Source organism: Bidens hawaiensis, unplaced genomic scaffold, assembly GCF_021521415.1.
Source record: "Bidens hawaiensis isolate Kalapana, Puna unplaced genomic scaffold, B.hawaiensis_p1.1 tig00004192_1, whole genome shotgun sequence".
In the NCBI taxonomy this organism is placed as follows: Eukaryota; Viridiplantae; Streptophyta; class Magnoliopsida; order Asterales; family Asteraceae; genus Bidens; species Bidens hawaiensis.
Window position 1 is genome coordinate 462,578 of NW_027491249.1, and position 27,192 is coordinate 489,769.

Genomic DNA, 27,192 nt, shown 5'->3' on the forward strand with positions numbered 1-27,192 from the left:
TGTACGAAGTGAGCCTGGAACTTCTCCAATAGCTCTTCGAACCCATCGATTTGTCCAGTCGGCAAGCTTTCGAACCAGACACGCGCTGCGCCCGTGAGGCAGCGAGCAAACATGTGACACCATGTTGGCATCGTCCAGCTTTCTAGGTTTCCAGTGTTGTAAAAACCTTGTAGGAAATCGTCTGGATCAGTTGTGCCGTCGTACTTGCCCAAACCACTTGGCATTTTAGTTTTGTGCTGAATGGGAGCCTTCGCGATGCGCTCAGTGAATTTTGAATGCTTCACCAAGATGGCTGGCCTGTATGGTGTGGTTACGTCCACTTGCCCTCTCGCTGGTGGGTTGTACGGTGTGTACAGATCCATATCGGCTTTGGCCCCAGGCGCTATGTTCATGTGCGCGCGGAGCTGTGAGCCTCCTGCATGAGTATCTCGCGTCTTCCTCATGCTGTGCACTTCTTCATCACTAAAATCAGCGTGTTCAGTGTGAGCAGAGTGATCATCTTCCGGCGCGCGCGCCCTTTTTGTTGTTCCTTGAATGGTTTGCTTATCAAACGCGAGCCTTTGTGTTAAGTCGGCTAACTTTTTGTGTTTGACCAGCTCATTGTATTTGTCCATTAAACGTCGTTGTTCGTTTATGAGCCATTCTTTAGGGTCATTGGTTTCAACTTCTGGACCCATTGGTCCTTTTTGTTTCGCGCCAGTCAGATTTTGGAACGTGAGATCGTCTGGAGGAGTTTCAGTCTGGCTATGAGGAGTTGTGATGAAGGGATGGTTACTGGTGGTGCGCGCAGAATCACGCGGCACCCTCAGAAACTGCTGTCCCTCATTAACATCCTCAAGCTCAATATCCTCCAGAACTTGATCGTTGTTTCGAACACCAGAAACCATGGTGAAGTTTTTCAGAGAGAACTGATGAGATGGTGATTTTGTTGCCGTTGTAACAGGTGATGGCGCCAATGAAGAAACGTGGATCGGCTCACTGGTAGACGATCAACTTTCCTCGGGTATGAGTATGCTATTTCACCGATGGTTCTCCGGAGTATGAATTCTTCCACCTACAAAACGAGCAGCACCGTGAACTTACCCCTCAGAAAGGGACAGAGGGGTCCTCTTTGGGGTAACCCTCCGGTCTGAGAATAAGAGATTGTAGGAGAAGATAATAATAATTTGAGAGTGAGTAAGGAATTGGAATGTATTTTCTTGCTTACCTCCCCTTGTGGAGGTGGTGTGGTATTTATAGTGTTAGGGTTTCCAATGATTGGGCTCAGATCCCATTAGGGCCTTTTTGGCCTCCTCCTGTTGCTTTGCGCCACGTGTCCTTAGGACACCTGGTGCTTTTTCATTGATTATTCTCTGACCCAGGTATTTCACCTGACCCATGTGCAATCACGTGGTAGCACATGGGTTTTGCTGAGTTGTCCACTTTTCATTGGCAGCTGTCAACATCAGCATATTCTTATTCCTTAAAGGATACCTTCTGGAAGGTTGTCTAACGAGCACAATCAAGGTTGTCCTTATCCTGATTTGGATAAGGACGAGGTTGATTATGTGCACGTGTGATATGCGCCTATCCTGAGGATGCGCGAGGTCTTTTCTTTATTCTCACGCGCAGATGTTTCATGCGCAGATGTGATATGCGCCAGCATATGTAATATGCGCCACGCGCAGATGTGATATGCGTGAGCATATATGATGCGTGAGCATGTGATATGCGCCACGCGCAGATGCGCCACGCGCAGATGTGATATGCGTGAGCATATATGGTGCGTGAGCATGTGATACGCGTGAGCATATGTGATGCGTGAGCATATGTGATATGCGCCATGCGCATAGGTTTTGGCTTTGTGCCTTCATGATATCTTGATTTCAAGCCTCTCGCCCCGGTCGATGTTAAGGCGGGTACATACCTCTTCAGGTATCATACTTGCATAAGTTTGGTCTATATGTAGTGTCTCTTTCGCCATTTGATGCCACTCAAACGATCCGTTAACGTATTAGAAGCTTCCATTTTTGTTATCTTATATATTTTCTTGTTGTTTATCATACTTGTATTTTGTCTGGTTATGGTAATGGACTCAGTGTGATATGTAAACCATACTGAAATGATATATACAGTAACTCGGCAAAACACATAACACAAAGACCGCATAGCGCAGTGGATTAGCGCGTTTGACTTCGGAGCAAAAGGTCGCGGGTTCGACTCTCACTGTGGTCGATTAGGTTTTTGTTTTCCTTAATAAATACATTGTGCATGTCTATATAATACAGATTTTTTAAACAAATTTCTTCTATTACGTTGTACAAGTTACTTAACTCGAGTAAATAATATATTGTCAAGAAACACCATATATATAAAGATTTACTTTAGTATCGTCGCTTCTCGCTTAAATTGAGTAAACAATATATTATCAAGTAATAACGTTGCTTAACTCGAGTAAACAATATATTATCAAGTAATAACGTTGATAGACAATTTCACAGTTATGGCGTCTATTATAATAGTATTTTATTTTTATATTTCATATCATAACGAAGGTTGTGTTGAAAGTTACAAACTCTGCCTCTATAATACAACAAACAAGCGTACCTGGTATAATTGCAAGCATAACATAATTATTCGTAGGGTCTGAAGAGGATGTAACGGGGGAAACCTTACCTTATCGAAGAGAAAGAGGATGCTCCCACCGAGACCTCTACCTCTACAATCTACCCTCTAAAAATATCAAATATTACAAACACCCCCCTCAACTTTTAAGTAATTCCCAAAAGCCCCAAAATTTATCAAGATTTTTTCTCTTGTGGTACAACCCTTTTCCTCCTACTAACTTTCTTCACATTAACTTCTTTCTTATCTTCACTTCCATTCTTGTTTACCTTCTTTGCATTTTCTGAATCATGCATAACACTTCTTAACCGCAAAATCTCGCCTTTCGCGACTGCTAAATCCTTGTCGAGTTTGCTTACTTTATTCTCCAAATTCTCCTTTTCCTTTCCCAATTTCACAATAATATTATGAGCTTCCTCCATGTTTTCTCGGGCTACTTCAATGGCCCGTTTCTGTTCATCGAGAGATTTGTACAAAGCTTCTTTTTCATCTTCAAGAACAGAAATCTTGTTTTTCGAATCCTCCAAATCTTGTGACAAAATCTTGGTGTTTTGACTCATTTCGTGGATTGCTTTTGTTGCTTCTTCCAAATCACTTTCCGTTGACTTTCTTGACTCTTTCTCTTCCAAGGTCTCGGCTTTTAAAGAGTTGACTTCTTTAGTCAGCGACCCGGCATTTTTCTTCTCTTCTTGAAGCTCGTGAGTTGCGATTTCAAGCTTTTTATACGTCTCCACAAGTTCGTTACTTAAATTATCGCGCTTTCCTGATATTTCTTGAATTTCAACCGACATCCAATTCAGTTCTTCCTTTGTTTTTTCATAATCATCTTTAGTTGACCCAAGGTTGTAAGTCAACGTCTCAACTGTTTCTTTCAATTCTTCAATGTGCTTCGGTAACTCGGCTTTAGATTCAGAATATTCGGTTTGAACTCTAGAAAGATCTTCCTCGAGCTTCTTGCGTGCATTCTTGGAATGCTCGAGAAGTCCCGCCAGCTCAGCAGCCTCGTTTCTCGTCTCGTTTAATGTTTTCTGTACGATCCGAAGCTCATTTTTGAAGCGATTGGCATTTCCAACTTCAATTTCCAAAATTTTCCTTAAACTGTCTCCTTCATTGGTCAACTCATTGACTGATTCTTCATTTTTGACCACTTCGGTTAAAGTCAACTCTAGCTTTTCTTTAAGCTCTTCGATTTTCTTCCCGCTTTCTTCCAAACGCTTAGCATCAAAATCCTCTTGCTTTCCCGAATAAAACTTCAACTCCTTGTACTCGGTTTTTAAAGAGTCCAAATCTTTAAAAATAACGTCTTTTTCTTCACGTAAAGAGCGAATTTCGGCCTTCAGATCATCAAGATTTGAACTCTTCAATCCTAATTCATTCTCAAGTTTCAAGATTTCTTGTCTTAGTCCTTCAATCTCTGACTTTGACCCGGTCAACTCATCCCATGTTTCTTCATAACTAGAATTCAGTTTCTTAAACTCGGATTCTTTAACCGCAAGGGCAGAACGGACATTTGCAAGATTATCTTCTTTATCCTTGATCTCAGAGTTAAGCAAGTTTATCTTAGCTTGCAGGACCTCAATGGAAGAAAGCTTATCCTTTAACTGTATTTTCAAGCCTTCTTTATCATCTAAACCTTTTTTGAAGTCAACCGTAAGACGGTCAATTTGACTTTCAAGATCTTGGTCGATTTTTCTCTCTTTTTGAATATCTTCTCCTAACCCGTTAATTGTGTCGTTTGCTGAACGTATTTGACTCGTTAAAGATTGTTTTTCTTGATTCGACTTCGTAATTTGCTCATTTATTTCTTCCTTTTTGTTCTGTAGTTTTGACTCAAAGCTTTTCTGCAATGAAGCAATTGCAGCTTCTTTTTCCACCAGTTTATTCTTAATCTGTATAAGTACAAGAAAGTTATATACTTTCTTTAACAAAAGGTTAGTTGCATGAATCTTTACATAAAATCCTAATTATATGATTTTCTAGTAAGCATTATTATCAGTCGTTATAGATACGTTATACTTCTACTTTTAAAGGATTTACGCCGATAAAAGGTTATTTATGGTAGTTTTATAGCCAAAAGTTTTCTAAATAGGATGACAAGAAAATTTAAGGCTTACGGATTCTATAGTTGCAATGTCGGTTGACTTTTCTTTTTGAGTCAACGCATAAAGAGCACCAAGCACGCCTGAAGCAAGTATTCCAAGTCCACCCAAAACGGTAAGAACGGGATTCGGTGATGCATCTACGTAAGCTTGTACCTAAGAGACGAAAAAGGAAATCATTTGAAAGTATTTAAATGTCATTAAAGTGTGACTTTTTAACAAGATCAGGTACAAATTTATAAAATATAACGTTGACTAGCATAGTCACGTGCCTCTGCTACTTGATTAACCTCGTGTAACCTTGGGGAGTTCTCTGAAAATTAACAGAATCAAGAAATAATTAGTACATGCTTCGGTAACACGTGCATTAGTGCACGACAAATAATTTCATTCAAATTTCATCATGATATATATGAAATCCAACAATGGTATGATAGGATTCATATTCCTTTTTAACGTGAAACGAAACAAAGAAATAAATATTCGGTAAAGACATACCGAGTCTCGGTTGATTAGTTTAACAGAAATTTAGTGTATATTTATAACTTTTTTCTTTTGCTCTTATTTACATAATTTATTTCTTAATTTTGGATTATGCTAACTTGAGTTACTCTTCTTGATTTAACAAACAAACTACAATGTCAGTCTTCAAGATCCATCCATCTAAATTACTTAGTTGAAGATAAAAAATTAGGGATTTTTTCAGAGTAATTAAAATCATAACACCATAAATCTCAAGAAAATCACACAATTACAAAATTTTCAAGAAACTCAAAAAGTTACCCTACAAATCAAAGATTCAACAACCCATTTACCAAATTTTGCTAAATTTTACTAAATCAAGCTAAAAGTTACAACCCCTATATACATTTTGGCTTAAGCAATTTGCTGGAAGGTAAAAAAAATGTTATAAATATTGAAAAATAACTTAAAATCCTACTAAATTTTCAAGAAATTCACAATGTTACACTACCCAATCAAAGATTTAACAACCCATTCACCAAAATTTGCTAAAATTTCTTAAATCAAACTAACAGATACATTTTACAAGTAAATTTTGAGGGGAGGTAAAAATTGTACTAAATTTGATAAATAACTTGAAAATCAACAAAATATTCAAGAAAATCACAAATTACACTATACAATTAAAAATTCAACAAACCATTTACCAAATTTGCTAAATTTTCCTAAATCAATCTAAAAAACACATTTTGCAAGCAAATTTTGGAGAAAGTAAATAAAAATGTACTAAATATTGTAAAAATAACTTAAAATCCTACAAAAATTTAAAGAAAATCACAAAATTGGCACTACACAATCAAATATTCAACAACCCATTTACCAAATTTTCCTAAATATTCCTAAAACAAACTATAAATTTTGCAAATATATTTTGTGGGAAGGTAAAAAAAATTACTAAATATTGAAAAAATAAAAAAGGGGTAGCGGCGCAGCTTGTTGCCCACTTGCCTTCTGTTTCGATGTAATCCAATAAACAATTAATACGGCAATTATTGTTTTTAATGTCACATCTGGCCACTATCCACCATTTAGGAGTTCTTAATTGATACTCACCATAAAATTGGATAAATACAGTATTTTGAGGGAAAAAAAAAAAATCCTACAAAACATTCAAGAAAATCACAGAATTTACACTGCACAATCAAGGATTCAACAACCCATTTACCAAATCTTGCTAAAATTTCCTAAACCAATCTAAAAGATACAAACCCAAGATACATTTTTCAATCAAATTTAGGTAAAATATAAAAAAGGGTACAAAAATATGCCAAAAATTACAACTTTACAAGATAGCTTGAAACCCAACATACCATATTCACCAGGTTCAAGATTCTCCAAAGCTTTTGCCTTTAAACTCAAGAATGGAAGAACAGAAACAGTACCCATGAACAGAAACATTCTTCTGTGGCTAAAAATGTCATCTTTGGGATCATGATGTTGCATACAAGTGTAAAGTCTTGTTCTTTTAGTGAACTTGTGTGGTTTTGAATGTAATAAGAAATGGGGTTGTGAAGAAGATGATGAAAGTGAAGGCAAAACAGAACCTCCCATTGCAAACACCAATTGTGATTGTGGCTTCTTTCAGTTTTAGTTTTTAAGTTTTTTATTAGTCACTGTTGATTTTAATATTTGTGCTTTTAGTTTTTATAGTTTGTTTTTGGTTGGATACTTTAAACTGGGGGTGTGGATAATAAAATAAGTTATTTATATGTATTTTTAATAATAAAAACATAATATAAACAAAAATAAGAAAATTTCCAAAATGGCTCATTTCAGGAGTGAGCCTCCAAAAATGCCTCCAAATCTAATTGTGACGTCCAAACTCATCAAGATCAAAACTCATTGTCAAGATGAGTTTGAACTCAAAATTTATTGTCACGATGAGTTTTAAATGCCTGCTTGTTAATTTTTTATTGGTTTTTAAATACTAATCGCTGATTTCGTAAATTTTATCGCCACGATTGGATTTGGAGGGGCTAGTTCTGGAATTAAGCAAAGTGGGGGACATTTTTAAACTCTCTCTCCTAAAATGGGTCATTTCGGGAATTTTCTTATATGTTTGGTGTAAATATTATCAAATCAATTTGATTGTTGGTTTATTAATATCACATAGATGTGTAACTATAGGAATGCATCAATTTCGTTTAGAAAGTTAAAATTTAGCTCAAGAATCATTTATTGTGATAATATTTGCCTTCTTCGTGTTTTAAATCGTTTTGTTGTTTGTACGTCATTGTTATTATTGTTTTGCTTTATTTACTTCAATAAATATTAAATTAAATTGCATTATCTGATCTTTTTTTGTGAAGCTTGCTTCTTTGAATCTTATTGTATATGATTATGGAGCTAACTAATGAACCCTATCAAACAAGCAAATAAAATTAGCTAACTAACGAACCTATCAAATAAAATTTTATACAACTTCATTTATTACAAGTTATACCATTATCCACATTTATTAATGAAATGGCTTGTATGCATCACGAGTTGATTAAACCTCAGGCTAAGGTTAATATTTAACTTTTATTAAGTGTATATTACACTTAATATACTTTAAAATGGCATGACTTTGTATACTTAATATACTTTAAAATGGCATGACTTTGTATAAGTGTGCATCTTTAATAAGATGAGATGAGTGGGCTTTTAGGAATCGGATTTATTTGTTCTGTTGCATTCCTAATGAAGTTTATTGTGATAATATTTAACAAATTACAGACTACTTGTAAGCCGGGATGGCCCAACAGGCCGGATTTACCTATTTGACTGTTTAACAGCTTGGTGTTTGTTTTTGACAATTTGAATTGATTTTCTTTCTCTTTTTTTTAAATATAGTTTGTACTTAAATTTAAAAAATGATAGATGGTGGTTCATGATTATTATAATATAATAGATATACATTACCATATATTCCGAACAAACCGAACGATTAATAAACATGTCGTACATTCGACTGGAAGTTTTTTTATTTAATAAACAAAAGAACATGAGAAAAAATTTGCTCTAACTAAATGCGGAAAATTTTGTAGGTACTAATGTTCACGAACGAAGAAGCCGTTATCAGAGCATAAGTCAGATTGCCATCTATTTATTTGTTTTCAATTAATGTTGATATTATTGAGTATTATATAGGATTGTCTCAGTTAAGCTTCACACTTAAGGTATCCAGGTCAAGTTAGTCATTCTATTTCCTGCAAATCAATTGAATAAAAACCTTGAGATGAATACTAATTTATATATGTGACATTCGCAAAAGAATAAATAATAATCTATGCATAAAGTATCATCACATGAATTTGCAAATATGGTACATACATCACAGCTATGTTGTTATCTATAATCCTAATTTACAAAAGGTTGTAAATTGATATGTTTTTTTTTTCCGTTAAGCGTGACTGCAAAAATATCTATTAACCAAATTTGTAAACTTAAAAATTAGTAGAAATATAGAGATTGCTTTCAAAAGACTAATTTGCCCCTAGAGATGTTGAATTGATTTTGTTATATCTATCACTTTGTTTAACCAGGAACTGTATGTGCTATGCAGATGACCAAACCCGATGCTGGTGAGTTGACTCGTTGAGTTCCCCATTTCCTTCGAAAACCTTCATCAACCAATCTCAAATGTTAAATTTGTGTATAATGATTTATAACTATTACTAATTTTTGTAATTTTTTATTGCATCTGAAGTATACTTTTTTAAAAGACTATAAATAGTCATTGCACGTAGTATTTTGTGATAAAACAATCTTTAGAAATACTAAAAACAGACATATTTATCATCAGAAAAGCAAATTTGATCTAAAAAGCTACACGACAATTACACCGACATACATACACTCCATCAAAAAATAATAAACTAGATATAAAAATAAAATAAAAGGCATACTAACTTTCAGTCAAAAATATTCAAAATTTATAATTTTTAAGGCAAATAATAGGGAGCTTTTTTCAAAAGTATTCTATTGACATGTTTTCGATGCAAAATTGGCCTTCTCATCATGTTTAGTGTTGAATTGGAGGTTTCCAAATGATTAACAAATTTACATTTTTAATATATATATATTTTTTTGAAAAACAAATTTATTTTCACCTAAAACCTCTTTAACATTGTATTTGCAAGAAATTGAACCCATCACCTCCAATCTGAAAGTATGAACACCATACAACTAGATCCCGCTTATAATATGCTTTTGGACTTCAATGATATATTCAATTATTTACTCTTTTAACCACAAACACAAAAGAAGAAAAAAAGAAAATTTGAAGATACAAATTTATTTCAGCTAAAGAAAGGGGTATAAACACTACAAAATGACCTCCGCGTGAATTTTTCTTTTTTTTATAAAAATAATATGTTACCTGAACTACTATGGTGTGAACTTGATTTTATAGAAAATTGAATTGAAAATGTTTTTATCACAAATTTGTCATCATTTTTATAAAATAATTGAAGTAATTAAAAGAATCATTCATATACAACCATTAGATCTAAAGAAGAGTGAGTAGAAAATCAACACAACTTATCTTTTATACAAATGAACAAAACTGAAATATGTGTTTCAAGAAACACAGTTTAGTCTAATTCTTTTGTGTATGTAAATGTTAGATGTATTGGTTGTGAATATGAAATCGTTGAAAAGATTAGTAATTAATTATGTACAAAATATATGAGAATTGATAAAAAAAAATGAAAACTTGTAAATTTTATACCTGATCTCTTGCCTCTTGCTAAACCTCTCTTGAGATGGATTCACCCCAAGACCAAAATTCTAAGTTTTGTGCATTCTCTATATATAGACATTTGTGTGTGTTTGATCCTTGCAATTTTTTATTTTTTTGTAATTTATTCATGTTTTCCGTAGCATTTTATGCATCATCTTTTTCTCTTCACATTTTACTTGTGCAAACTTATATTGTAATACTTAAAAGATTATATGTGGATTTTATAGACAAATGACGTACTTTGAATTAAAAAAAAAATGATATATGTAATCCTCTAGGTTTTTTTTTTTTTTTTTTTTTGAAAAAAATTATTACCATTGAATAAAAGGATCCTGTTAGCAACAAGCTACGCGTCGCCACCCCTTTTTGAATAACAAACCTGATTCTACTGAAAACAAAATTATAGTTCAGTAGAATATTAAATAAACATATAAAAATAATACTTTTAAACAAAACAGAACTTTATAAAAGAATTTTAATTTTCAAAATGATTTATATACATGATTTTAAAATGTGTCTTAACTATTTAACTATGTAATAATAAATAAATATATTAAAATAAATTCGATTATAACTGTTTATATGTTTTTAGATTCTCATCGATGAAGTCCAACAAATTCACACGAAATGTGTGACTACTTTTTGAATCATGAGATAGATTATGTTAAAAATAGAATAATGATGATGCTACCAATTGATGAAAAAGGGTTTATTGATATTACGATAAATGTGACAAATGTAACATGCTTCTAGAGATAACCGTTTTGTTTTTATCTGTCACATAATAAACATTGCTTATTTTTCTTTATTTTGTGGTTATTTATTTTAATAACTACATTTTTCTTTTTAGTTCCAATTTTTTAAAAATTCATAATATTTTCATTTATATCCGTCTTAAAAGCCAATTTCCAATTGAAATTAAATTTTAGTTTTATAATTTTATAATATTGCGTTTTAGTGGCATGGTAGGTTTTTTATTCGTGATATATTTGCATTATGATATATCACTACGAGAATATACGTGCATCGACTATGTTAAAACGGAACAAAATCTTAAGAAGTGTGAGTATCAATTACGGCCCGTCACGTGTACCAACGGTTTAAAAGTGAATGCACCTGAATTCTATTTTGTTTTAAAATAGAAATCTAATAGCAAATTCACAAAATCTTGCACGCCATTATATAGGATGAACGCAATGTGTTACACGTGGTCGCTAAAGTTAGACATGGCGTTAAGAATCCAGACTCGCCATTGTACGCATGAGTTCAACATGCTTTATAAAACTTATATTTTTTTAAAAGCATAACAAATATTATACTTGATTTAAGACTCACCATTCTCTAATTCAATGCGAACATGGCTAATGGCTCCATAAACATCAGTGAACTGTCCATTCCCATAAATTAGAACACAAAAAGAATCAAAAAAACAGATTAAAAATGTCATCTTTATGCAATCAAGAACACCACCAAAAAAAAAACCTAATTTAGATCAATAAAACCCTAATTTCAATTACATAGTTAAGGAGTATACCTTTAACAGAGAGTGAACTATGGAAGAGAGGAGTAGGTGGCGACGGCGATGGCGCGTACAAAATAGGTGGCTACGGAAGAGAGGCGGCGACGGCGGTGGCGATGAAGGAGGCGACAGCGGTAGCTGTTCAGCAGAATACGGCGATGGCGGGTGGCGACGAAGGAGGTGACGACGGTGGCTGTTTAGCAGGATACGGTGATAGCGATGGCACACAAAGAACCAGATCCGAGTTTGATTTTGATAAAATCAAACTGGAATTAAGGTAGGTGATGGCGTAGATGCTAGCAGGAGAGAGGAACTGGAATTAGGGTTGATGAAAACAAAAAAAGAATGAAAAAACTGGATTTGGTTATTTCTATTGGAGCGGGTTGAACCGAATGAGATACCATTTTATAAAAATGGGTTCAGAAGATGACAAGTGGCATCTTGAAGTACTTATTTATTAGTATAGATAGATGTAACATATAGGAAAAACCCATATTTATTTTTGGATTAAAGTTATCAACTTTGAAAGTTGAAGGATTAAAAATAATCTCAAATACAAGTAATGAGAAAAATAAAATAAGGAAAAAACTAAGCATCTTATGCTTAAGGAAGTAGGAAAATCCATTCCACATGGAAAGATGGAAGGAAATGGAAGCATTCCATAGAGGTATAAATAAGGAATGAAACTTTCATCCCACATGTAAGGATGAAAAGAAATGGAAGCTTTTTATAAGGAAACAAGTTTCTATATAAATGTTTTAATGTGGCTAACCACTCTCCATAGTCTTAGCAGAGGGTGCGAAGCACCAGACGCACACGGACTCGGACTCGGACTCGAGCGATGGGCGTAATGAGCGTTTTGATGGTGCACTTTGCACTCGGCACGCTCGCATCACCGCGAGCCGCATAAGGGCCGCCTTAGTATTTTTGGATAGTACAAGGACTGAAAATGAAAAATATAAACTTCATCCTTCACGTGACACGAAGGATTTGGCTTCAGAATCTTCGCGTTACGCGAAAGACAAAATGGTTAAACCGACTTTGAGCATCTTCGCGCGACACGAAGTAGCAGGATCAGGATTCTTCTCACGACGCGAAGTTGCAGTTCTGCATGCATGACACGTGGAGACACGTGGCAGCACCTGGTGACACGTGGAAACCCTACTAATGACTCAGCAAACCTATAGCATCTTCGCGCGACGCGAACCACCATAGCCTGCATCTTCGTGCGGCGCGAAGTTGTAGAATTTCTGCTATAAATAGGAGGGTCCATGGCACTTCACAACTCACACCAACCACTTCACTTTTCACACACTTAGCCTCGTTTTGCGTGCCTATCTCGTGGAACGTGCCAAGCTCCGAGGCTCTTACAGTCTAAGCCTAGAACGCGATATAGAGTAGAAGTGCCGCTCGATCAGTCATAAGCATTTAACTCCAAATACCCGTACGAGGTAGGGGTTCTGATTAAGTTATTATTTTATTATTATAATAGCTTATACCATAGTCGGGGGTATAGCCCGAACCTTGATTACTGATAAGGATAATATAACTTTTCATAAAGCAAATGTTGTAGTTAAAATATTATGATTAAGAAACGTAACCATTTACATGCAAAGGGAATAGTTAAAATAGTATAAATGATTAAGAAATATACTATTCATTCACACAGGTTATAGTTAAAGTAATATTTCTTCTTGAAAAATAAATCTGGTATACATGTTTCTTCCTGAAGAAGAAATCTAACAAATAATTGATTACTAAACAAAATGACTAAAGGTCCAAATGTTTTATACAAACAAAAGAATTGTCAAGGTTAAAACTAAACAAAACAGACTACAGGTCTGAAGCTAGATCGTTGATCTAAATATTTATACAAAGGTTATTCTCGTACTATAGGTCCGAGATAACAGACAATTAATCAATCAGATTTCAAATACAGGAATCAGTAACAGAAATTTATTTACATACAGGGGTCAGTAATCGAAACTGATCAATATACAGGAAACAGTGTCAGAAACTGATTACAATCATGAAAGGTGAATACGCCCCAAACTTTTACTACTCTTTTAGAGTATGAACTGTTTTCATAGGATTTACAAATCCTTAAAACTTTGTGTTGCAATAATAAGAAACGGGCATACTAAGATTAAGAGTATACATGTGTCTGGATCCATACATATATGGTGACTCGGAGTTCCCCGACGCCATGCATATCATCAAACATGCCTCTGGAAGTCTACAGGACTGTTCAGAGAAATGATATTGTGTATATGATTAATTGTACATGTACTTAGGATAATTTTAACCAATTAAGTTGGGTGCCTAATGAGTATTGTCACAAAGATATTATTATTGATATTCACATTGGTATTTGAGTCAGCGTCATTCATCGGCTGTGTACTGACGCATTTTTTCCTCCACATTTCAGGGAAACTATAAAGAATAGAACTGACAGCCATGACTGATAGAAGATTGGAGACATAGTCATTAGAGGTGATCTGATGGCTCAGATATTTTATTCGGAAAATTTTAAAAATTTTATTTTCAAAAGACAGGTATTTAAATTATCAAACGGGTATTCAAATCTCGAGGTTTCAATATAATAATATTATTAAAAGGCTTCCGACCATATTTTGTCAAATATTAAAATGGGTATTTGAACCCATTATTTTATATTATTATTTTAAAGACTTCCCCGTTGATATTTTACAATATTCAATAGGTGTTTTGACCCGACATTTTTACAATTAAATATTATATTTTAAAGACTTCCGCTAAAACAAACCCGTAACTATGATATATTTTCAAAACAAATACCAACTAACGGGCGTCACACCCAGGCCCTAAGTCGGGGTGTGACACTACAAGGGCCCAACTTATCAAAAACCAAAAATAATCCCCCTTTGGACCGGGGCCCCGCGTGGTGGCAGCACCATAGGGTAGCCACGCGCCGCCGTGGCACATCTGATCAGTTTATGTTATTGCTAAGCTTTCCTGGTTCGTTTTTAGCATTTAAATCGCTTATTTTAGGACTAAATCGAGTAAATTAAGCCCAAAGAAAAGGAATATAGCCTAGATATATGTCCATGTTCATTACCCCTTTCCCAAGAATGAATTTTGCTGATCTTCTTGTTGATTTCGTCATTAAATGCTTATTCGGTTTCTTAAACGAGTGAAATCACCATAATTGGTTCGTTTTAGTGTTTACTATATAAACAACACATGTATTATCAGTCACAAACTTTATCAAAACCCTAATAGAGCATTCCCAGCTGTCACCCTCCTATGGCCTTCATCATCTTGCTCGTTTTTGTCGTTTTACTTGAAGATACAAGCCTTGAATATTGACTTTGCACCTGTGTTGATCTTTGACTCCTCTTTTTGGTTGATTCTTTCACTTTTCGGGTAAGTTGTAAACTGTAAAATCATTCATACTTATTCCCTAGTCAATAACCTTCAATCAATTACCATGGTTGAAGGGTGTTGGTTGGTCAATTCTTTTAAAACCCGTTAAAGGGCAAAACAGTCAACAAGTTTGACTATTCATTTTCTCATGCTTCTGGTCAGAACCGACGTTCGATCCAGAAGACTTTTATTATCATAAAGAAATTTTAAGGCTACTGACTAAAACCCGACTTCTGACTCACTGTTTGGATTATGGTCAATACCGACTCGCTTAAATCTTTAATTTAACAAAACCGGAGTTCTAAACATCCGTTTGGAATGATTCCAGCGGCAACGAGTTCGTTTTTACTCATACTTTCTCATCTCAAAGTTTCAAGTTCAGTTGGTTTATTTCATTCGACGCATTAGAATACGACACATTTAATTCTTAACTCGTTTATCATTATTATTATTCAATTGTCTTCGATTTAAGGTGAATTTTATCATTCCCCTATTTTACTGTATTTTCACAAGTTTTTGGGGACATATGCGTATTATCCGTATTTCATATTATCTATATATCACAAAATAGCAAACGTGTAATTGTGTGTGAACTATTAAATACACTTGCTACCTGCTTATTTGTTTACTTTATCGCATTCAGAGAGGTCCAAAATATTTTCATTTATAGTATGATCATACTATTGACCCACGCCCGATTCGTTTAGCAACGATCTTATTACTTGCTCATGGTTGATTTACCAACGCCCGATTCGCTTGGCAACGGTCAGTTGACACCTTATTTGCTCATGGTTTGATTTATTTACCGCAACTTATTACGTTTTACTTATTTCATATATTATTATTATATCATTGCAAAACTGGTGATAATCTCACCCAACTTTATGTTGACAAACTCTATTGTATTTTATACGCATATGCAGGTTATCGATTGACTTAAAGATTGAAGTTTTGGACACTTAATAAAGACCTTAGGGTTTAATGAAGACAATTTATCTTTAATTTTTGTTTGGATTATTTATTTATGTATTGGATATTGTGTGCACTTTAAATGAAATAATTAACTTAATTGTTATTGTCATTTTGATTTATGATAGTACCTTTGGGTCTCGGCATTTCCGTCTTAGGTTGGGGTGTGACAGTAATCTTTTTTGACACCAAATCACTAACGGAGTTAACATCTATTAGTCGAGGTCCATGTAAAATATATACCCTTTAGTTTGTACCGTTACCAGCCAACTTTGAAGTTGGAACCATTATTTGTCAATAGTGCATAGATGTGTTATTTAAAACCAATATTTCTTTTAATTATAAGTTAAGTTTTTATATTTTCTTCTTATCATAAACTATATGGGTCTCAATAAAGTTCTGGGCATTTGATCAATTTATATTTTTGTATCTACAGTTGTTACCCTAACAAACCTAACCAATATTGACCGAATTCGCATCGTTGCCTTGCTGCAACGCGACAAGATAATGTTTGGTTTCGATTAAACCGATTAACTAAAACACATTAACCGTACCTACTGGTTCGGGGAAGCATTTAATTTAATCCTCTAAATTTCGATGGCGTGATGTGGAGGTGCACAAACCGGGTTAAAACTCAAAACCGGTTTGGTTTGGTCCACAAAAGTCAAAACCTATTTATGATCGGGTTCGTTTAGGGTTGAAACTGGTTTCTTGGCCAGATTACGATCTGTTTCGGTTCGTTTTAGGTTTTGACCATTTTTGCCCGGTTTTAGCTCGGTAAACCGGGTTAGAACCGGTTTTAATGTAGAAAATTACAAACCGATTCCAAACCAGTTTCTACAGAAACGGTTTCAAACTAATTCGGTTTCGGTTCGATTTTTCGGGTTAGTTAAATTAACAGGTTAAGTCGCCCGCCCACCTCTAGCGTGCTGAACACAAAATTGGCGGGAAGAATAAGTCAGCAAGCTTGTCTGTAAACACTTCTAGGTTTGCGAACGGCCACTGCATTTCATCATCATCGATTAATAATCTAATTTCTCTGTAATTCGAAGCAGTTAGAGATGCCGACGTATAAGATCAGAGGGATCGATGTTGAGTTTCCATTCGAGGCGTACGATTGCCAGCTTGTTTACATGGACAAAGTCATCCAATCGCTTCAGGATGTACGCCTTTTCTATCTCTAATTATTATTATTCATCTGGTTTATAATCGAATTAGTTTCTGTATTTTAATCGATTAGTTCTGTGATTGTTTGTATACACTGTGACGAAGCAACATTACAAAACCTAATTGCGAGTTTGTTAGGAGCTGTGATTTGACAAATTCAATAGAGCTTGAAATAACTAAACCTAGTGCTAACGAGTCTCACCAGCTGCTCGAGGTTGGATCGATAAAAAGCTTGAAATGAGCTTAGCGAGCTCGGGCCTTAAATAAAGCTCGTTTAGTTATCAAGCCTGACCCCAAGCGTTGTATGAGAAGCTCGTTTAACTAGCCTTGTGTGTTTTTATGTTTTACCTCTTTTGGATTTCTATGTATTAGTTTCACATTACACAGCTAAACTCGAGCCGAGCTTAGGCTCGTCTAAGGTACTACACAAGCTCGAGGCCAGTTTAGGCTTGTTTAAGGTTTTTCTTAAAATATATAAAAGTAGTTAAACTTACATAAATTAATTAATTAATAAATAATAAACGAAAAGAGCCGGAGCTTGAAAAAATGACTCTCGAGCCTAGTTGGAGCTATAGAAAAAGAGTTTTAAACGAGCTGAGCTCGAGCCTACTCAGGTTTACATTGATTTAGTTGTGTGATTGGTTGTATACACTGTTAGGAAGCAGCATTACAAGGTGTTAGGGTTTAGGTTTTGGTACTGGCAGTTACAAGCTACCTAATGTTACGAAACCTAATTGCGAATTAGTTAGGAGCCGTGATTTGACATATTCCGTACATACTAGATGCGCTGTCAACATATTAATCTAGATTGGATTGATAAAAAGCTCGAAATGAGCCAAGCCTTTTTGAGCTTGAGTCCAGTTCTAGCTTTAAAAAAACTTGTTTAGTTATCGACCTTGTATATATTTATGTTTGACCTCTTTTGGACTTCTATGTATTAATTTCACACTGCACAACCGAGCTAAACCTAGAACTGGATGTGTTGTAGTAATCTTAATTAAAGCTGATTTCATCATTGTAGTACTAGATTAAAACTATCTAAAAGCATTGTTTACGGTTTAGTTGTGGTGATTGCTGCTAGGAGTGAAAATGAACTGAGTTGCTCGCGGGCTACTTGAGATTGGATCGTTAAAAGCTCAAAACGAGCCGAGCCTTAAATAAATCTCGTTTTCTTATCGAGCCTGAGCTCGAGCCTTGTATGAGAAGCTCGTTTTGGTTTGTCGAGCCTTAACGATCCTTATGTATTTTTAAGTTTTACCTCTTTTGGACTTCTGTGTATTACTTGCACATTTCACAGCTGAGCTCAAGCCAGCTTTGGCTCGTTTAAGCTACTACACGAGCTCGAGCCTAGCTTAGGCTCGCTTAAGGTTTTTCTTAAAATATATAAAAATAGTTATACAACTTAAGTAATAAATAATAAACGAAAAGACCATGAACTTGAAAAAATTACTCACGAGCAAGCTCGAGCCTAATCAGGCTTGGCTTGTTTACACCCCTAATTGTTGCTTAGGTGCTAACACACACAGAGACACAGAGTTATTAGTAGGATGGAGATTTTGCATGTTGATTTTAAGCAATGAGATTGCCTTAAATTTTTGGTACTTTCAGTTGTAATGTTTATGAATTATAATATGTGGCAGAAATCTAATGCACTGCTGGAGAGTCCTACCGGGACTGGAAAAACATTGTGTCTTCTGTGTGCCACATTGGCGTGGAGGAAAAGTTTGGGTGCCTTCTCAACTGGTAGGGGTGCGGGTGCCAGACTCGCAGAAGGTTCATTATCACAATCAGAGTCACCAAAGCTGCCTACAATAGTATACACTTCACGCACTCACAGCCAGATTCGTCAAGTGGTTCAAGAACTGAAAAGAACTGTCTACAGGTCAGGGTTGATGTTTTTGTTCTGATAATAGTTGAATCCAGCATTAGTTTGTTTGATGTTTTTAAGCTGTTTTTTTTTACTTCTGTAAGGTATTTTTAGTATGTTGGTGGCCTTAATATTATTAAACTACACACAGTGTTGTTTGGTTTTCTGTCACAAACTTTGGATGCTTCGGCATCTACCATTTTTCATCATTTGTATTCAATTGATATTCACATTCATAACAGTTGGTTGATATTATGCTATGACTTTATTATGAACATATAAATTACTTATGCAGACCCAAAATGGTTGTATTAGGATCTCGGGAGCAATTATGTATTCACCCTGATGTAAGTTTACTTCATGGGAAAACACAGACAAATGCTTGCCATTTTTTATGCCAAAAACGCACAAAACGGTATTGTACTCATTTCCCACGCGTCGCAGGTAATTTATGGATGCAACCTTTGTTTAAAACTTGTTTTTCATCATTTCATTGATGCAATACTGATCTATATCTGTTCATTTTCTTTTTGCAGAATTTGTGAAAAATAATCCTGGTCTCGGGGATGAACCTATTGACATAGAGGACTTAGTTAATATTGGGAAGAATAATGGACCGTAGGTTTTTTATCTTTTACTTATAAGTTATAATAAACGGTAGTGATTTTTTCAAGATACTACTAACTAACATTTCACAAAAAATGCAGATGCCCTTATTACATGTCACGTGAGCTTCATAAAGTTGTTGATATCTTATTTGCACCTTACAACTATCTTATCGATCCTGGCAACAGAAAATCTTTGACTATTGAGTGGTCAAACAGTATACTAATATTTGATGAAGCTCACAATTTGGTAAGTATTATTATCTCATATCTAAGATTTATTATAGCTAAGGTACATTTACACATGGTTATGTAATGTATGAGATAAAAAAGCTTATCATATTTTCTTTGAAATATATAGGAGAGCATATGTGCAGATGCTGCCTCTTTTGACCTACCTTCTTCACTCTTAACAGCATGCATTTCCGAAGCACAAAACTGTATGGACATTGCTGTTTCCAGGAGAGATATATCAAATGACAAATCATATAATCCTGATAATTTTGCCATTCTTAGAGGTATTTTATCTTCCTTGAGTTCCTTCTATGATACAACTAAATAAAGAAATTAAGCTTGTGAAAATGTATGTGTTTAGTGCTATGGATGCACCAAAACATCCTTGGAAACCCTTTAATTTCCTTGTTTTTTTTTGTCTTTAGTTGCTGCAAGTAACCGATGATTCTTGTGTACTAAATCAAATCCGTGAGCTTTCTTTTCAGCACTTCTTTTGAAGCTTGAGAAGCGGATTGCTGAAGTTCCTATTGTTTCCAAAGAAATGGGTTTTACCAAACCTGGTCATTACATATATGAGTTGCTTGAAGAACTAAATATAACACACAAAACAGCAAATATGCTTATTGATACAGTTGATGATGCCATGACACTACTTGAGGAAGGTACACAGTGCACACCCACTCTTATGTCAACAGTTGAACTATTTAAATATATAGTCTTTCATATTTTGTGTTATCTAGCATTTGAGCATCTGTAAAATATCTTTGTTGTGCTGCTATTTTAACCTGTAGGCTGTTTGTTTTACAGATTCAAAGACCTCTGATTCTCAAAAGACAAAGGGAACTGTGTGTAGGTTGGAGAGTATAGGGGACATCCTTAAAATAATCTTTAAAGAAGAAGGGAATGCCCATGCTAAAAATTATCGTGTAAGTTTGAACCTTGAGTAAAATACTTACTTTGTGACATGCTTATACTGTATGGTAATTATTTTTCTATTTTTAACGTTTGGAACGAACTCTGTTGATGCATAACATTGCATTTATTGTTAACTTCAGGTTCATGTCCAAGAAGTTGAAGCAAATTCACCTGATACCATTAAAGGTAAAAATATATGCATTCATATTTGGTTTCTTTATATCATAGTTTCAGTCATAGAAGATATACAAAGTATGGCTGGTTACCACACCATTTTATAGAATTTTTGGTTTTCAATGAAATTATTTCTTAACTTGTGTTGCTTTTGGTGATACAGCCAAGAAATCTAGAATCTTTAGCTGGTGGTGTTTTAACCCTGGAGTTGCTATGGAAGAATTTGCCAAAAAAGACGTTGGATCTATAATATTAACATCTGGCACGTTATCTCCTATGGACTCATTTGCTGAGGAATTGAAGCTGTAAGTCAATATCCACATGTTTGCTTACCTCATACATATTCTGTTTCCAAACAACTCACTTTGTTTATTCACACAATCTAGCAAATTTCCCATACGTTTGGAGAATCCTCATGTTATATCAGATAATCAGTTGTGGGCTGGCATTGTACCCGTTGGTCCATCTGGTCATCTGTTCAACTCTTCTTATAAGACCCGGGATTCTGCTGAATACAAGCTAGGCTTGGGCAATTCCATTGGTAAGTTTTGGGAAAGAGTAACTGTTTGTAGGGGTCAAAATGGGATGGGTTGATCTGAAACACTTTTTTTTTATTTTTTAATCTAAGTACTTAGTTTGTCAACTATGATTACAAAAACTATAATATTGAGAATCCTCTAGTTTTTTTTAATAAAATGCTTTAAGAGGTTTAATGCATTTAACACACATTCCTTTGACCCGTTTATTATCTAACCCATTTGGTTACTTAGAGAGTTAGAGAGAAAACATAAAATCATAAATTAAATCAACCTGCTTATAAGTAAACCAATTGAAATTGCTGCCTATACTTGTAGTATGGTTTACTTCTTTTGTTTGTATTTTGTTGTAAGGATACATGCTTACATTAGTGAATATCAACTTTCGAAAAGTTATTATCCACACACTGAATAGGTTGTTTTTAGTTTCTGATGATTTTTTAAAACCTGTTTTTCAGTCAATTTTGCTCGAATCGTACCAGACGGGCTGCTGGTCTTTTTCCCATCTTACTACCTTTTGAACCTATGCATTGATTACTGGAAAAATACGGTATGCTATCTACTAAAGTTTAAAACTGCTGTTATCTATTAATCTGTTTGACAAATACCTTCTGAAACTTGCCCCATGCTTCTCAGAGTGGAACTTCAACAAATTCTACTACAATATGGGAAAGAATTTGTAAGCATAAGCGACCTGTTGTGGAACCTAGGCAGTCTTCACTTTTCCCCCAGGCTATCGATGTTAGTAACTGCTTTAATTTTTGTTTTTTTTATATTTATCAAAATTGTTTTTTTATTTGTTGTAAGAGAATTTTACTTTTGAGCAGGATTATATGACCAAGTTAAGAGATACTACAGCTAATGGTGCAGTATTTTTTGCTGTATGCCGTGGAAAGGTACGATTTTACCCTGACATACATATGCATATATGTGTGCATGTATATGTGTGTACACGCATATAGTATATATTACTGATGACCATCTAGCTTTAGTTTATTTTAATATTGATTAGGTAAGTGAAGGGCTGGATTTTGCTGACAAGGCTGGTAGAGCTGTAATTGTAACTGGCATTCCATTTGCTTTGTGGAATGATCCTAAGGTATTCTTCTGTTGGCTTTTTATGTTATGATTTTGTACATAATATGTTGCCATTTAGCAGAAACTTATTCCCACTTGTTTCCAATGCATAGTTTTATGTTCTTGAATTTGATCGTCCGTATTCTGTTTGCTTAATGGCAGATTCGGTTGAAACGCGAGTTCTTGGATCAGCAGGCGAATTCGCAACACACAGGATCCAAGGTATTTTTGATATAAAGGATCAATCCCACTTCGGGTTTGTTGTTGAATTATTAGAATCGTGTATCTTTCTGAAAGTTGAATTCTTTTTAGGTTTTAACTGGAGATGAGTGGTATAGTCAACAAGCGTCACGGGCTGTGAACCAAGCTGTTGGACGGGTCATTCGTCATCGTCATGATCATGGTGCAATCATTTTTTGTGACGAAAGGTATCTTTGTTTAAAACTATATAGTACTCCTCAAATAAAGGTGAAAACTGGAAAACATAAATTAGGTTTGTTGAAACAAGTTTGACTGCATCCAAACCAACTGAACAACTTAAAACACTCTGCTATTGCACATACAAGCGGAGTCATTTTTGATAATTATATTTTCTTAATGTTACATTGTAATCATCATTATCATATGCGAGTGCATCTCACACGAAAGATCCAACATTGCTCAAAGAGTATTATATACAATTGTGCAAAGATCATCATATAAACTTTTGTCCTGTCTTAGTTATTGTACTTCTTTTGCACATCTGAGTGATTAAAAGATTGATTTTTCCTGTTTGGGTCAATTACAATGGGGTATTTAATGATGACCCAGTCGGGAAAACTTTTACAGAAACTTGTATACTTTACCCAGATGGTAAAAAATATGCTTAATGACTGAAATGGGACAAAAAGCCATCTTTTAATGACACAAACCTACAACAAAAAAAGAAAAATGAGTATATTCGGACAAAAGTGAAAACATATTTGGTATTATGCAAAAAAATAAAAAACCCTACATATTACTAGTTAGCTCTTGCATTTTCTGTCTTAAAGTTATAATTTTTCTTTTGTTTAGATAGTGGGTCAATGCAGTCAACCATACTGTTTTCTGTGAATGTGCCAGTAAGATAAAGATTGAATATTTAACTGGTACTTCTTTAATATGTGATAAACAGGTTTACAAAACCAAATCATCAGTCCCAGATATCACTCTGGATACAGCCTCGCATCAAGGTGAACCATCCGGAACATATTATTATAAAGATTTGGCAAACTTGATATATTTACTATGATGGGTTGATTACGGTTATGGAAGGAAAAGGGTTGAACGTATCGAAAGCCACCTAATGCAAAGGAAACCTTTCTAAATCTGTTCATTAAAATAACAGATTAATATTAAAAATGATATAATTTTTGTACACATAAAAAGTTCAATTTTTTGAACAAATCATGTTTCCGGTCAACCTAGTCTGATTGTCTATTTTGCAATCTTTGATTTATTACTCTTTTAGTGTCAAAGCTTCTCACATGTTCCCTATGCAGTGCTACTCAAATTTTGGGGATGTGGTTTTCACACTGACACGGTTTTTTCGAGATGCTGCAATCAACTGTCGGACAAAGCAGAAGTTAACACAGATTGAGGAGTCAGGTTGAAAATTTTTTTATTTACCTTTTCATAAATTGACATGTAGGAATGAAACTAATCTGTCAAGCTTTATAAGAACATTTTCTTTATCTGCAAATAGATAACATAAATTGTTATTTTCTTCTTGTTACTTGTTATATGCAATGATATTATAAAGTCAACACTCTTACATCCTGAGCCTGATGGTCTCTGCTTGTTGACTTTTCAGGAGTAAAAAGTGGTCTGGACAAATTTAACCCTGCCATTTTTCTTAAACCCTTGGTATGGATTTGATTATTCTGATTGCATAAATTTGTCATGTGTTGGTTGGGTAACGGGTCATTTTTGCTACAAGTGTAAGTTAAGTTTACCCCCAAAAAAATATTTTCATCATTTTATTAAATATATGTAAAAAGCAACGTGTTGCATAATGGCATTTTTACAATAATAATCTAAATCTTTGAATAAAGTGACTTTCAACCTGTTTGATTCGTTCTCTTTTTGCTAAAAGACTCATTTTACTCGTGCCTTTTTTGCTAAAAGATTCATTTGAGATTTAGTATGATCCAAATCGACCCGTCTAAAGGATCAATTCTAGTTTCGTACATTATATGTTCATGCATATATCATTGTAATACTTGGTGGATATTGCAGGTTGATAAAGCATTCTCTACCGAATCATCGTTTTCAACTGAAGTCAAACAAGGCAGCATTTCCAGACAGCTTCACGAAATACTTCCTGCTAATCGCTCACATCTTTCTTTTAATAACCAAAAACAGACTTCAAGCTTAAAATATACAGATTATAAAATTTCACAAGATAGACAAATCAGAAAAAATGACGTGGTTGATTTGACCAAAGACGTGTTACCAGATGAAGAAACGAGCAGCCAACTAACCGCACCCCGTTTTGTAAAGAAACGTAAATTAGAAAACGCTTCATTACAACGGTGTGACAAATCTTGTGGCGGGCCCATGCCACAAGGAAAAAGTTCTTGTTTGCAAGAATGTTCATCATCGCAAGTCAAAAGTGAACAAAAAAGTAGTCAATCTGTATCTTCAGTAACCCGAAGTAGTTCGACTTCTGGCAATGACGAGAAAAAAGGATCTAATTTTCTTATTCAGGTTAGATATTATATGAAGTTATCAAGGCCACTTTTGGATATTAACAAGTCTAAGCTTTTATTGTTTTAAGGATTTGCATTAATTATTTAATTTATTTTTAACAGGTGAGAGAGAAGCTTAGTGATGGAGAGTATAACGAATTTGTGGGATTTATGAAGGCATTTAAGTCTAAGGCCATGGAGATAGGTCATGTTCTTCAAAGTATAATTAAGATATTTTCTGGCCCGGATAGACTTTCTCTTCGCCTAAGGTACACACGGCTCAAATAAAATATTTACTAAGATGGAAAGAGGTTGAAAGTCGATCGAAGTCTACTTTTAATCATACAACCTACAAGATCTTTTTATTTGAAGATTTGATTATTATTGTAGCCCTGCTTGCGGTGTGCACATATGATGTATATATGTGTGAACCCTCGGGTGGGCAAAAGTGAAATTGCACTAATTTTGACGTTATTTTACTAATCTCGTGAAAATAACGTTAAAAGTGACGGACGGTTAATCAGGCATCATGTAGTGGCGTTGATAGCCGAAAGATAAGGGTACATGCACCGATCAGCCGGTCCCGATGATTGAGTGCTATGTGCCTTATGTCCAAGGCTTGATGCAAAACTACTATCGAGCCGGGGGTCTCACCGGAAGCAGCCTCTCTATCCTTATGGGGTAGAGGTAAGGCTGTCTACATCTTACCCTCCTCAGACCCTACCATAGCTTTGCTATTGGTGGGATATACTGAGTACGATGATGATGATGATGATGATGATGATGATGATGATGATGATAATGATGATGATGATTTGATTATTATTGTATAACTCAGTAAAATATATTTTACAAATCATTCCATATCTTGTTTTTGTACAATTAGTTAGTTTCAATAATCTTTTTGATTGAATCTTCTGGTATCATCTTGGATGCTATCTTTTTACCTGTTTTTCATGCATTTAACTGTGCATTTACAGGTTTAAGGATTATGTTCCTGAAAAGTACCGTGCAAAGTATGAGCATTACCTAGAGAAAATCAATGATCCGACTGTAAATCTTTGACCGATGGTACTATTTATTATCTCGTCCACTATTTTACACAATTTTTTTTTAGTTTTTTCTAATGTTTCTTGAATCTTGCAGCTTCCGTTACAAAGCAGCATTGGCGAAGGCAAGCATTTCGGGATCTAAAACATCGTTTCTAATGGCAAAGATGACTGCCTGATATTTTGAAGAACACATAAAATCCGCCGGTTAGTTGCAATATTAATGATTTATATATATATTGCAGTCATCAAAGTGGTCATTAATGTTACCAAGATCCAATTTGGAAGCATAATTTATATGATATTTTTTCATAAATTGCACCTTGGGTAATGAGGAGTTATATATGAGGAATCAAATTTCTATATTCCTTTTTTGCATTCAACTTTTTTTTCTCGGTGCAATTGCCTTCGTTTTTTGAGAGCCGAGGAAAAAAAGAACTATTTATCGCGTTTTGATGCAGTAATGTGTTGTTTTGAGGGTGCTTCAGATTGATTATGCAAACTTAGTGTCTGGTTATTTGTGATTTAAGTGAGTTTTATAGAATAAGCAGTTTAAAGTTGCTTCATTTCCACTTATTTTAAAAACGAATCAGCTAATTAGTTTTTTTTTAATAAAAGAGTAGACAGGTATCATCGGTTAGAGGTGCAAATTCAAACCGGTTTGGAGTTCGAAAAGGTATCCGATCCAACATGAAACCGGTTCTAATTGGATCCGATCTGCTGGTTTGAGAATAAATGTGAAACATGTTAAAAGTTAAAATTTTCTGGTCCAGGTTTCCCTTACAAACCCGTTTCTAATTCGAATTGGTTTTGGCCAATATGATTATGATTTTTTTATTTTTTAAATTCGGTTCGAATCGGTTTTAAAACATAACATGTTTGGCCCACTTCCGGTTTTGTACGTCTCTATCATGGGCCATGCGTTGTTAATATATGGTGGCCCATAGAAAGCATTGAACTCTATTGGTACATTGGGTAATGGGTTGTGTAATGTTATGATGGTTAGGTATCCACAT

General features: G+C 34.6%; 2 protein-coding genes and 1 non-coding gene across 3 annotated transcripts; 2 read left to right on the top strand and 1 right to left on the bottom strand.

Moving 5' to 3' along the window:
* The first annotated feature begins 2,140 nt into the window (after nt 1–2,140).
* On the top strand, nt 2,141–2,214 carry TRNAR-UCG (transfer RNA arginine (anticodon UCG)). The gene has a single exon. It is a non-coding gene; the product is annotated as a tRNA-Arg (tRNA).
* A 566-nt stretch (nt 2,215–2,780) lies between these two features.
* Nucleotides 2,781–6,776, bottom strand: LOC143625634 (MAR-binding filament-like protein 1-1). The gene is made up of 4 exons (XM_077095917.1): nt 6,536–6,776; nt 4,976–5,016; nt 4,719–4,859; nt 2,781–4,493 (listed from the first exon to the last, which is right to left on the bottom strand). The coding sequence occupies exons 1-4, from the start codon at nt 6,774–6,776 to the stop codon at nt 2,781–2,783; spliced, it is 2,136 nt and encodes a 711-aa protein (XP_076952032.1).
* Nucleotides 6,777–16,898: 10,122 nt separating this feature from the next.
* Nucleotides 16,899–26,223, top strand: LOC143625635 (regulator of telomere elongation helicase 1 homolog). The gene is made up of 23 exons (XM_077095918.1): nt 16,899–17,007; nt 18,652–18,893; nt 19,174–19,322; nt 19,415–19,496; nt 19,586–19,733; nt 19,845–20,001; nt 20,203–20,379; nt 20,525–20,643; nt 20,773–20,818; nt 20,970–21,111; nt 21,193–21,347; nt 21,801–21,892; nt 21,979–22,083; nt 22,170–22,238; nt 22,355–22,441; nt 22,582–22,641; nt 22,732–22,847; nt 23,573–23,630; nt 23,940–24,045; nt 24,251–24,303; nt 24,676–25,146; nt 25,251–25,396; nt 26,108–26,223. Exons 1-23 carry the CDS (start codon nt 16,906–16,908, stop codon nt 26,190–26,192), a joined length of 2,967 nt encoding a protein of 988 aa, XP_076952033.1. The 5' UTR covers nt 16,899–16,905; the 3' UTR covers nt 26,193–26,223.
* The last annotated feature ends 969 nt before the right edge of the window (nt 26,224–27,192 follow it).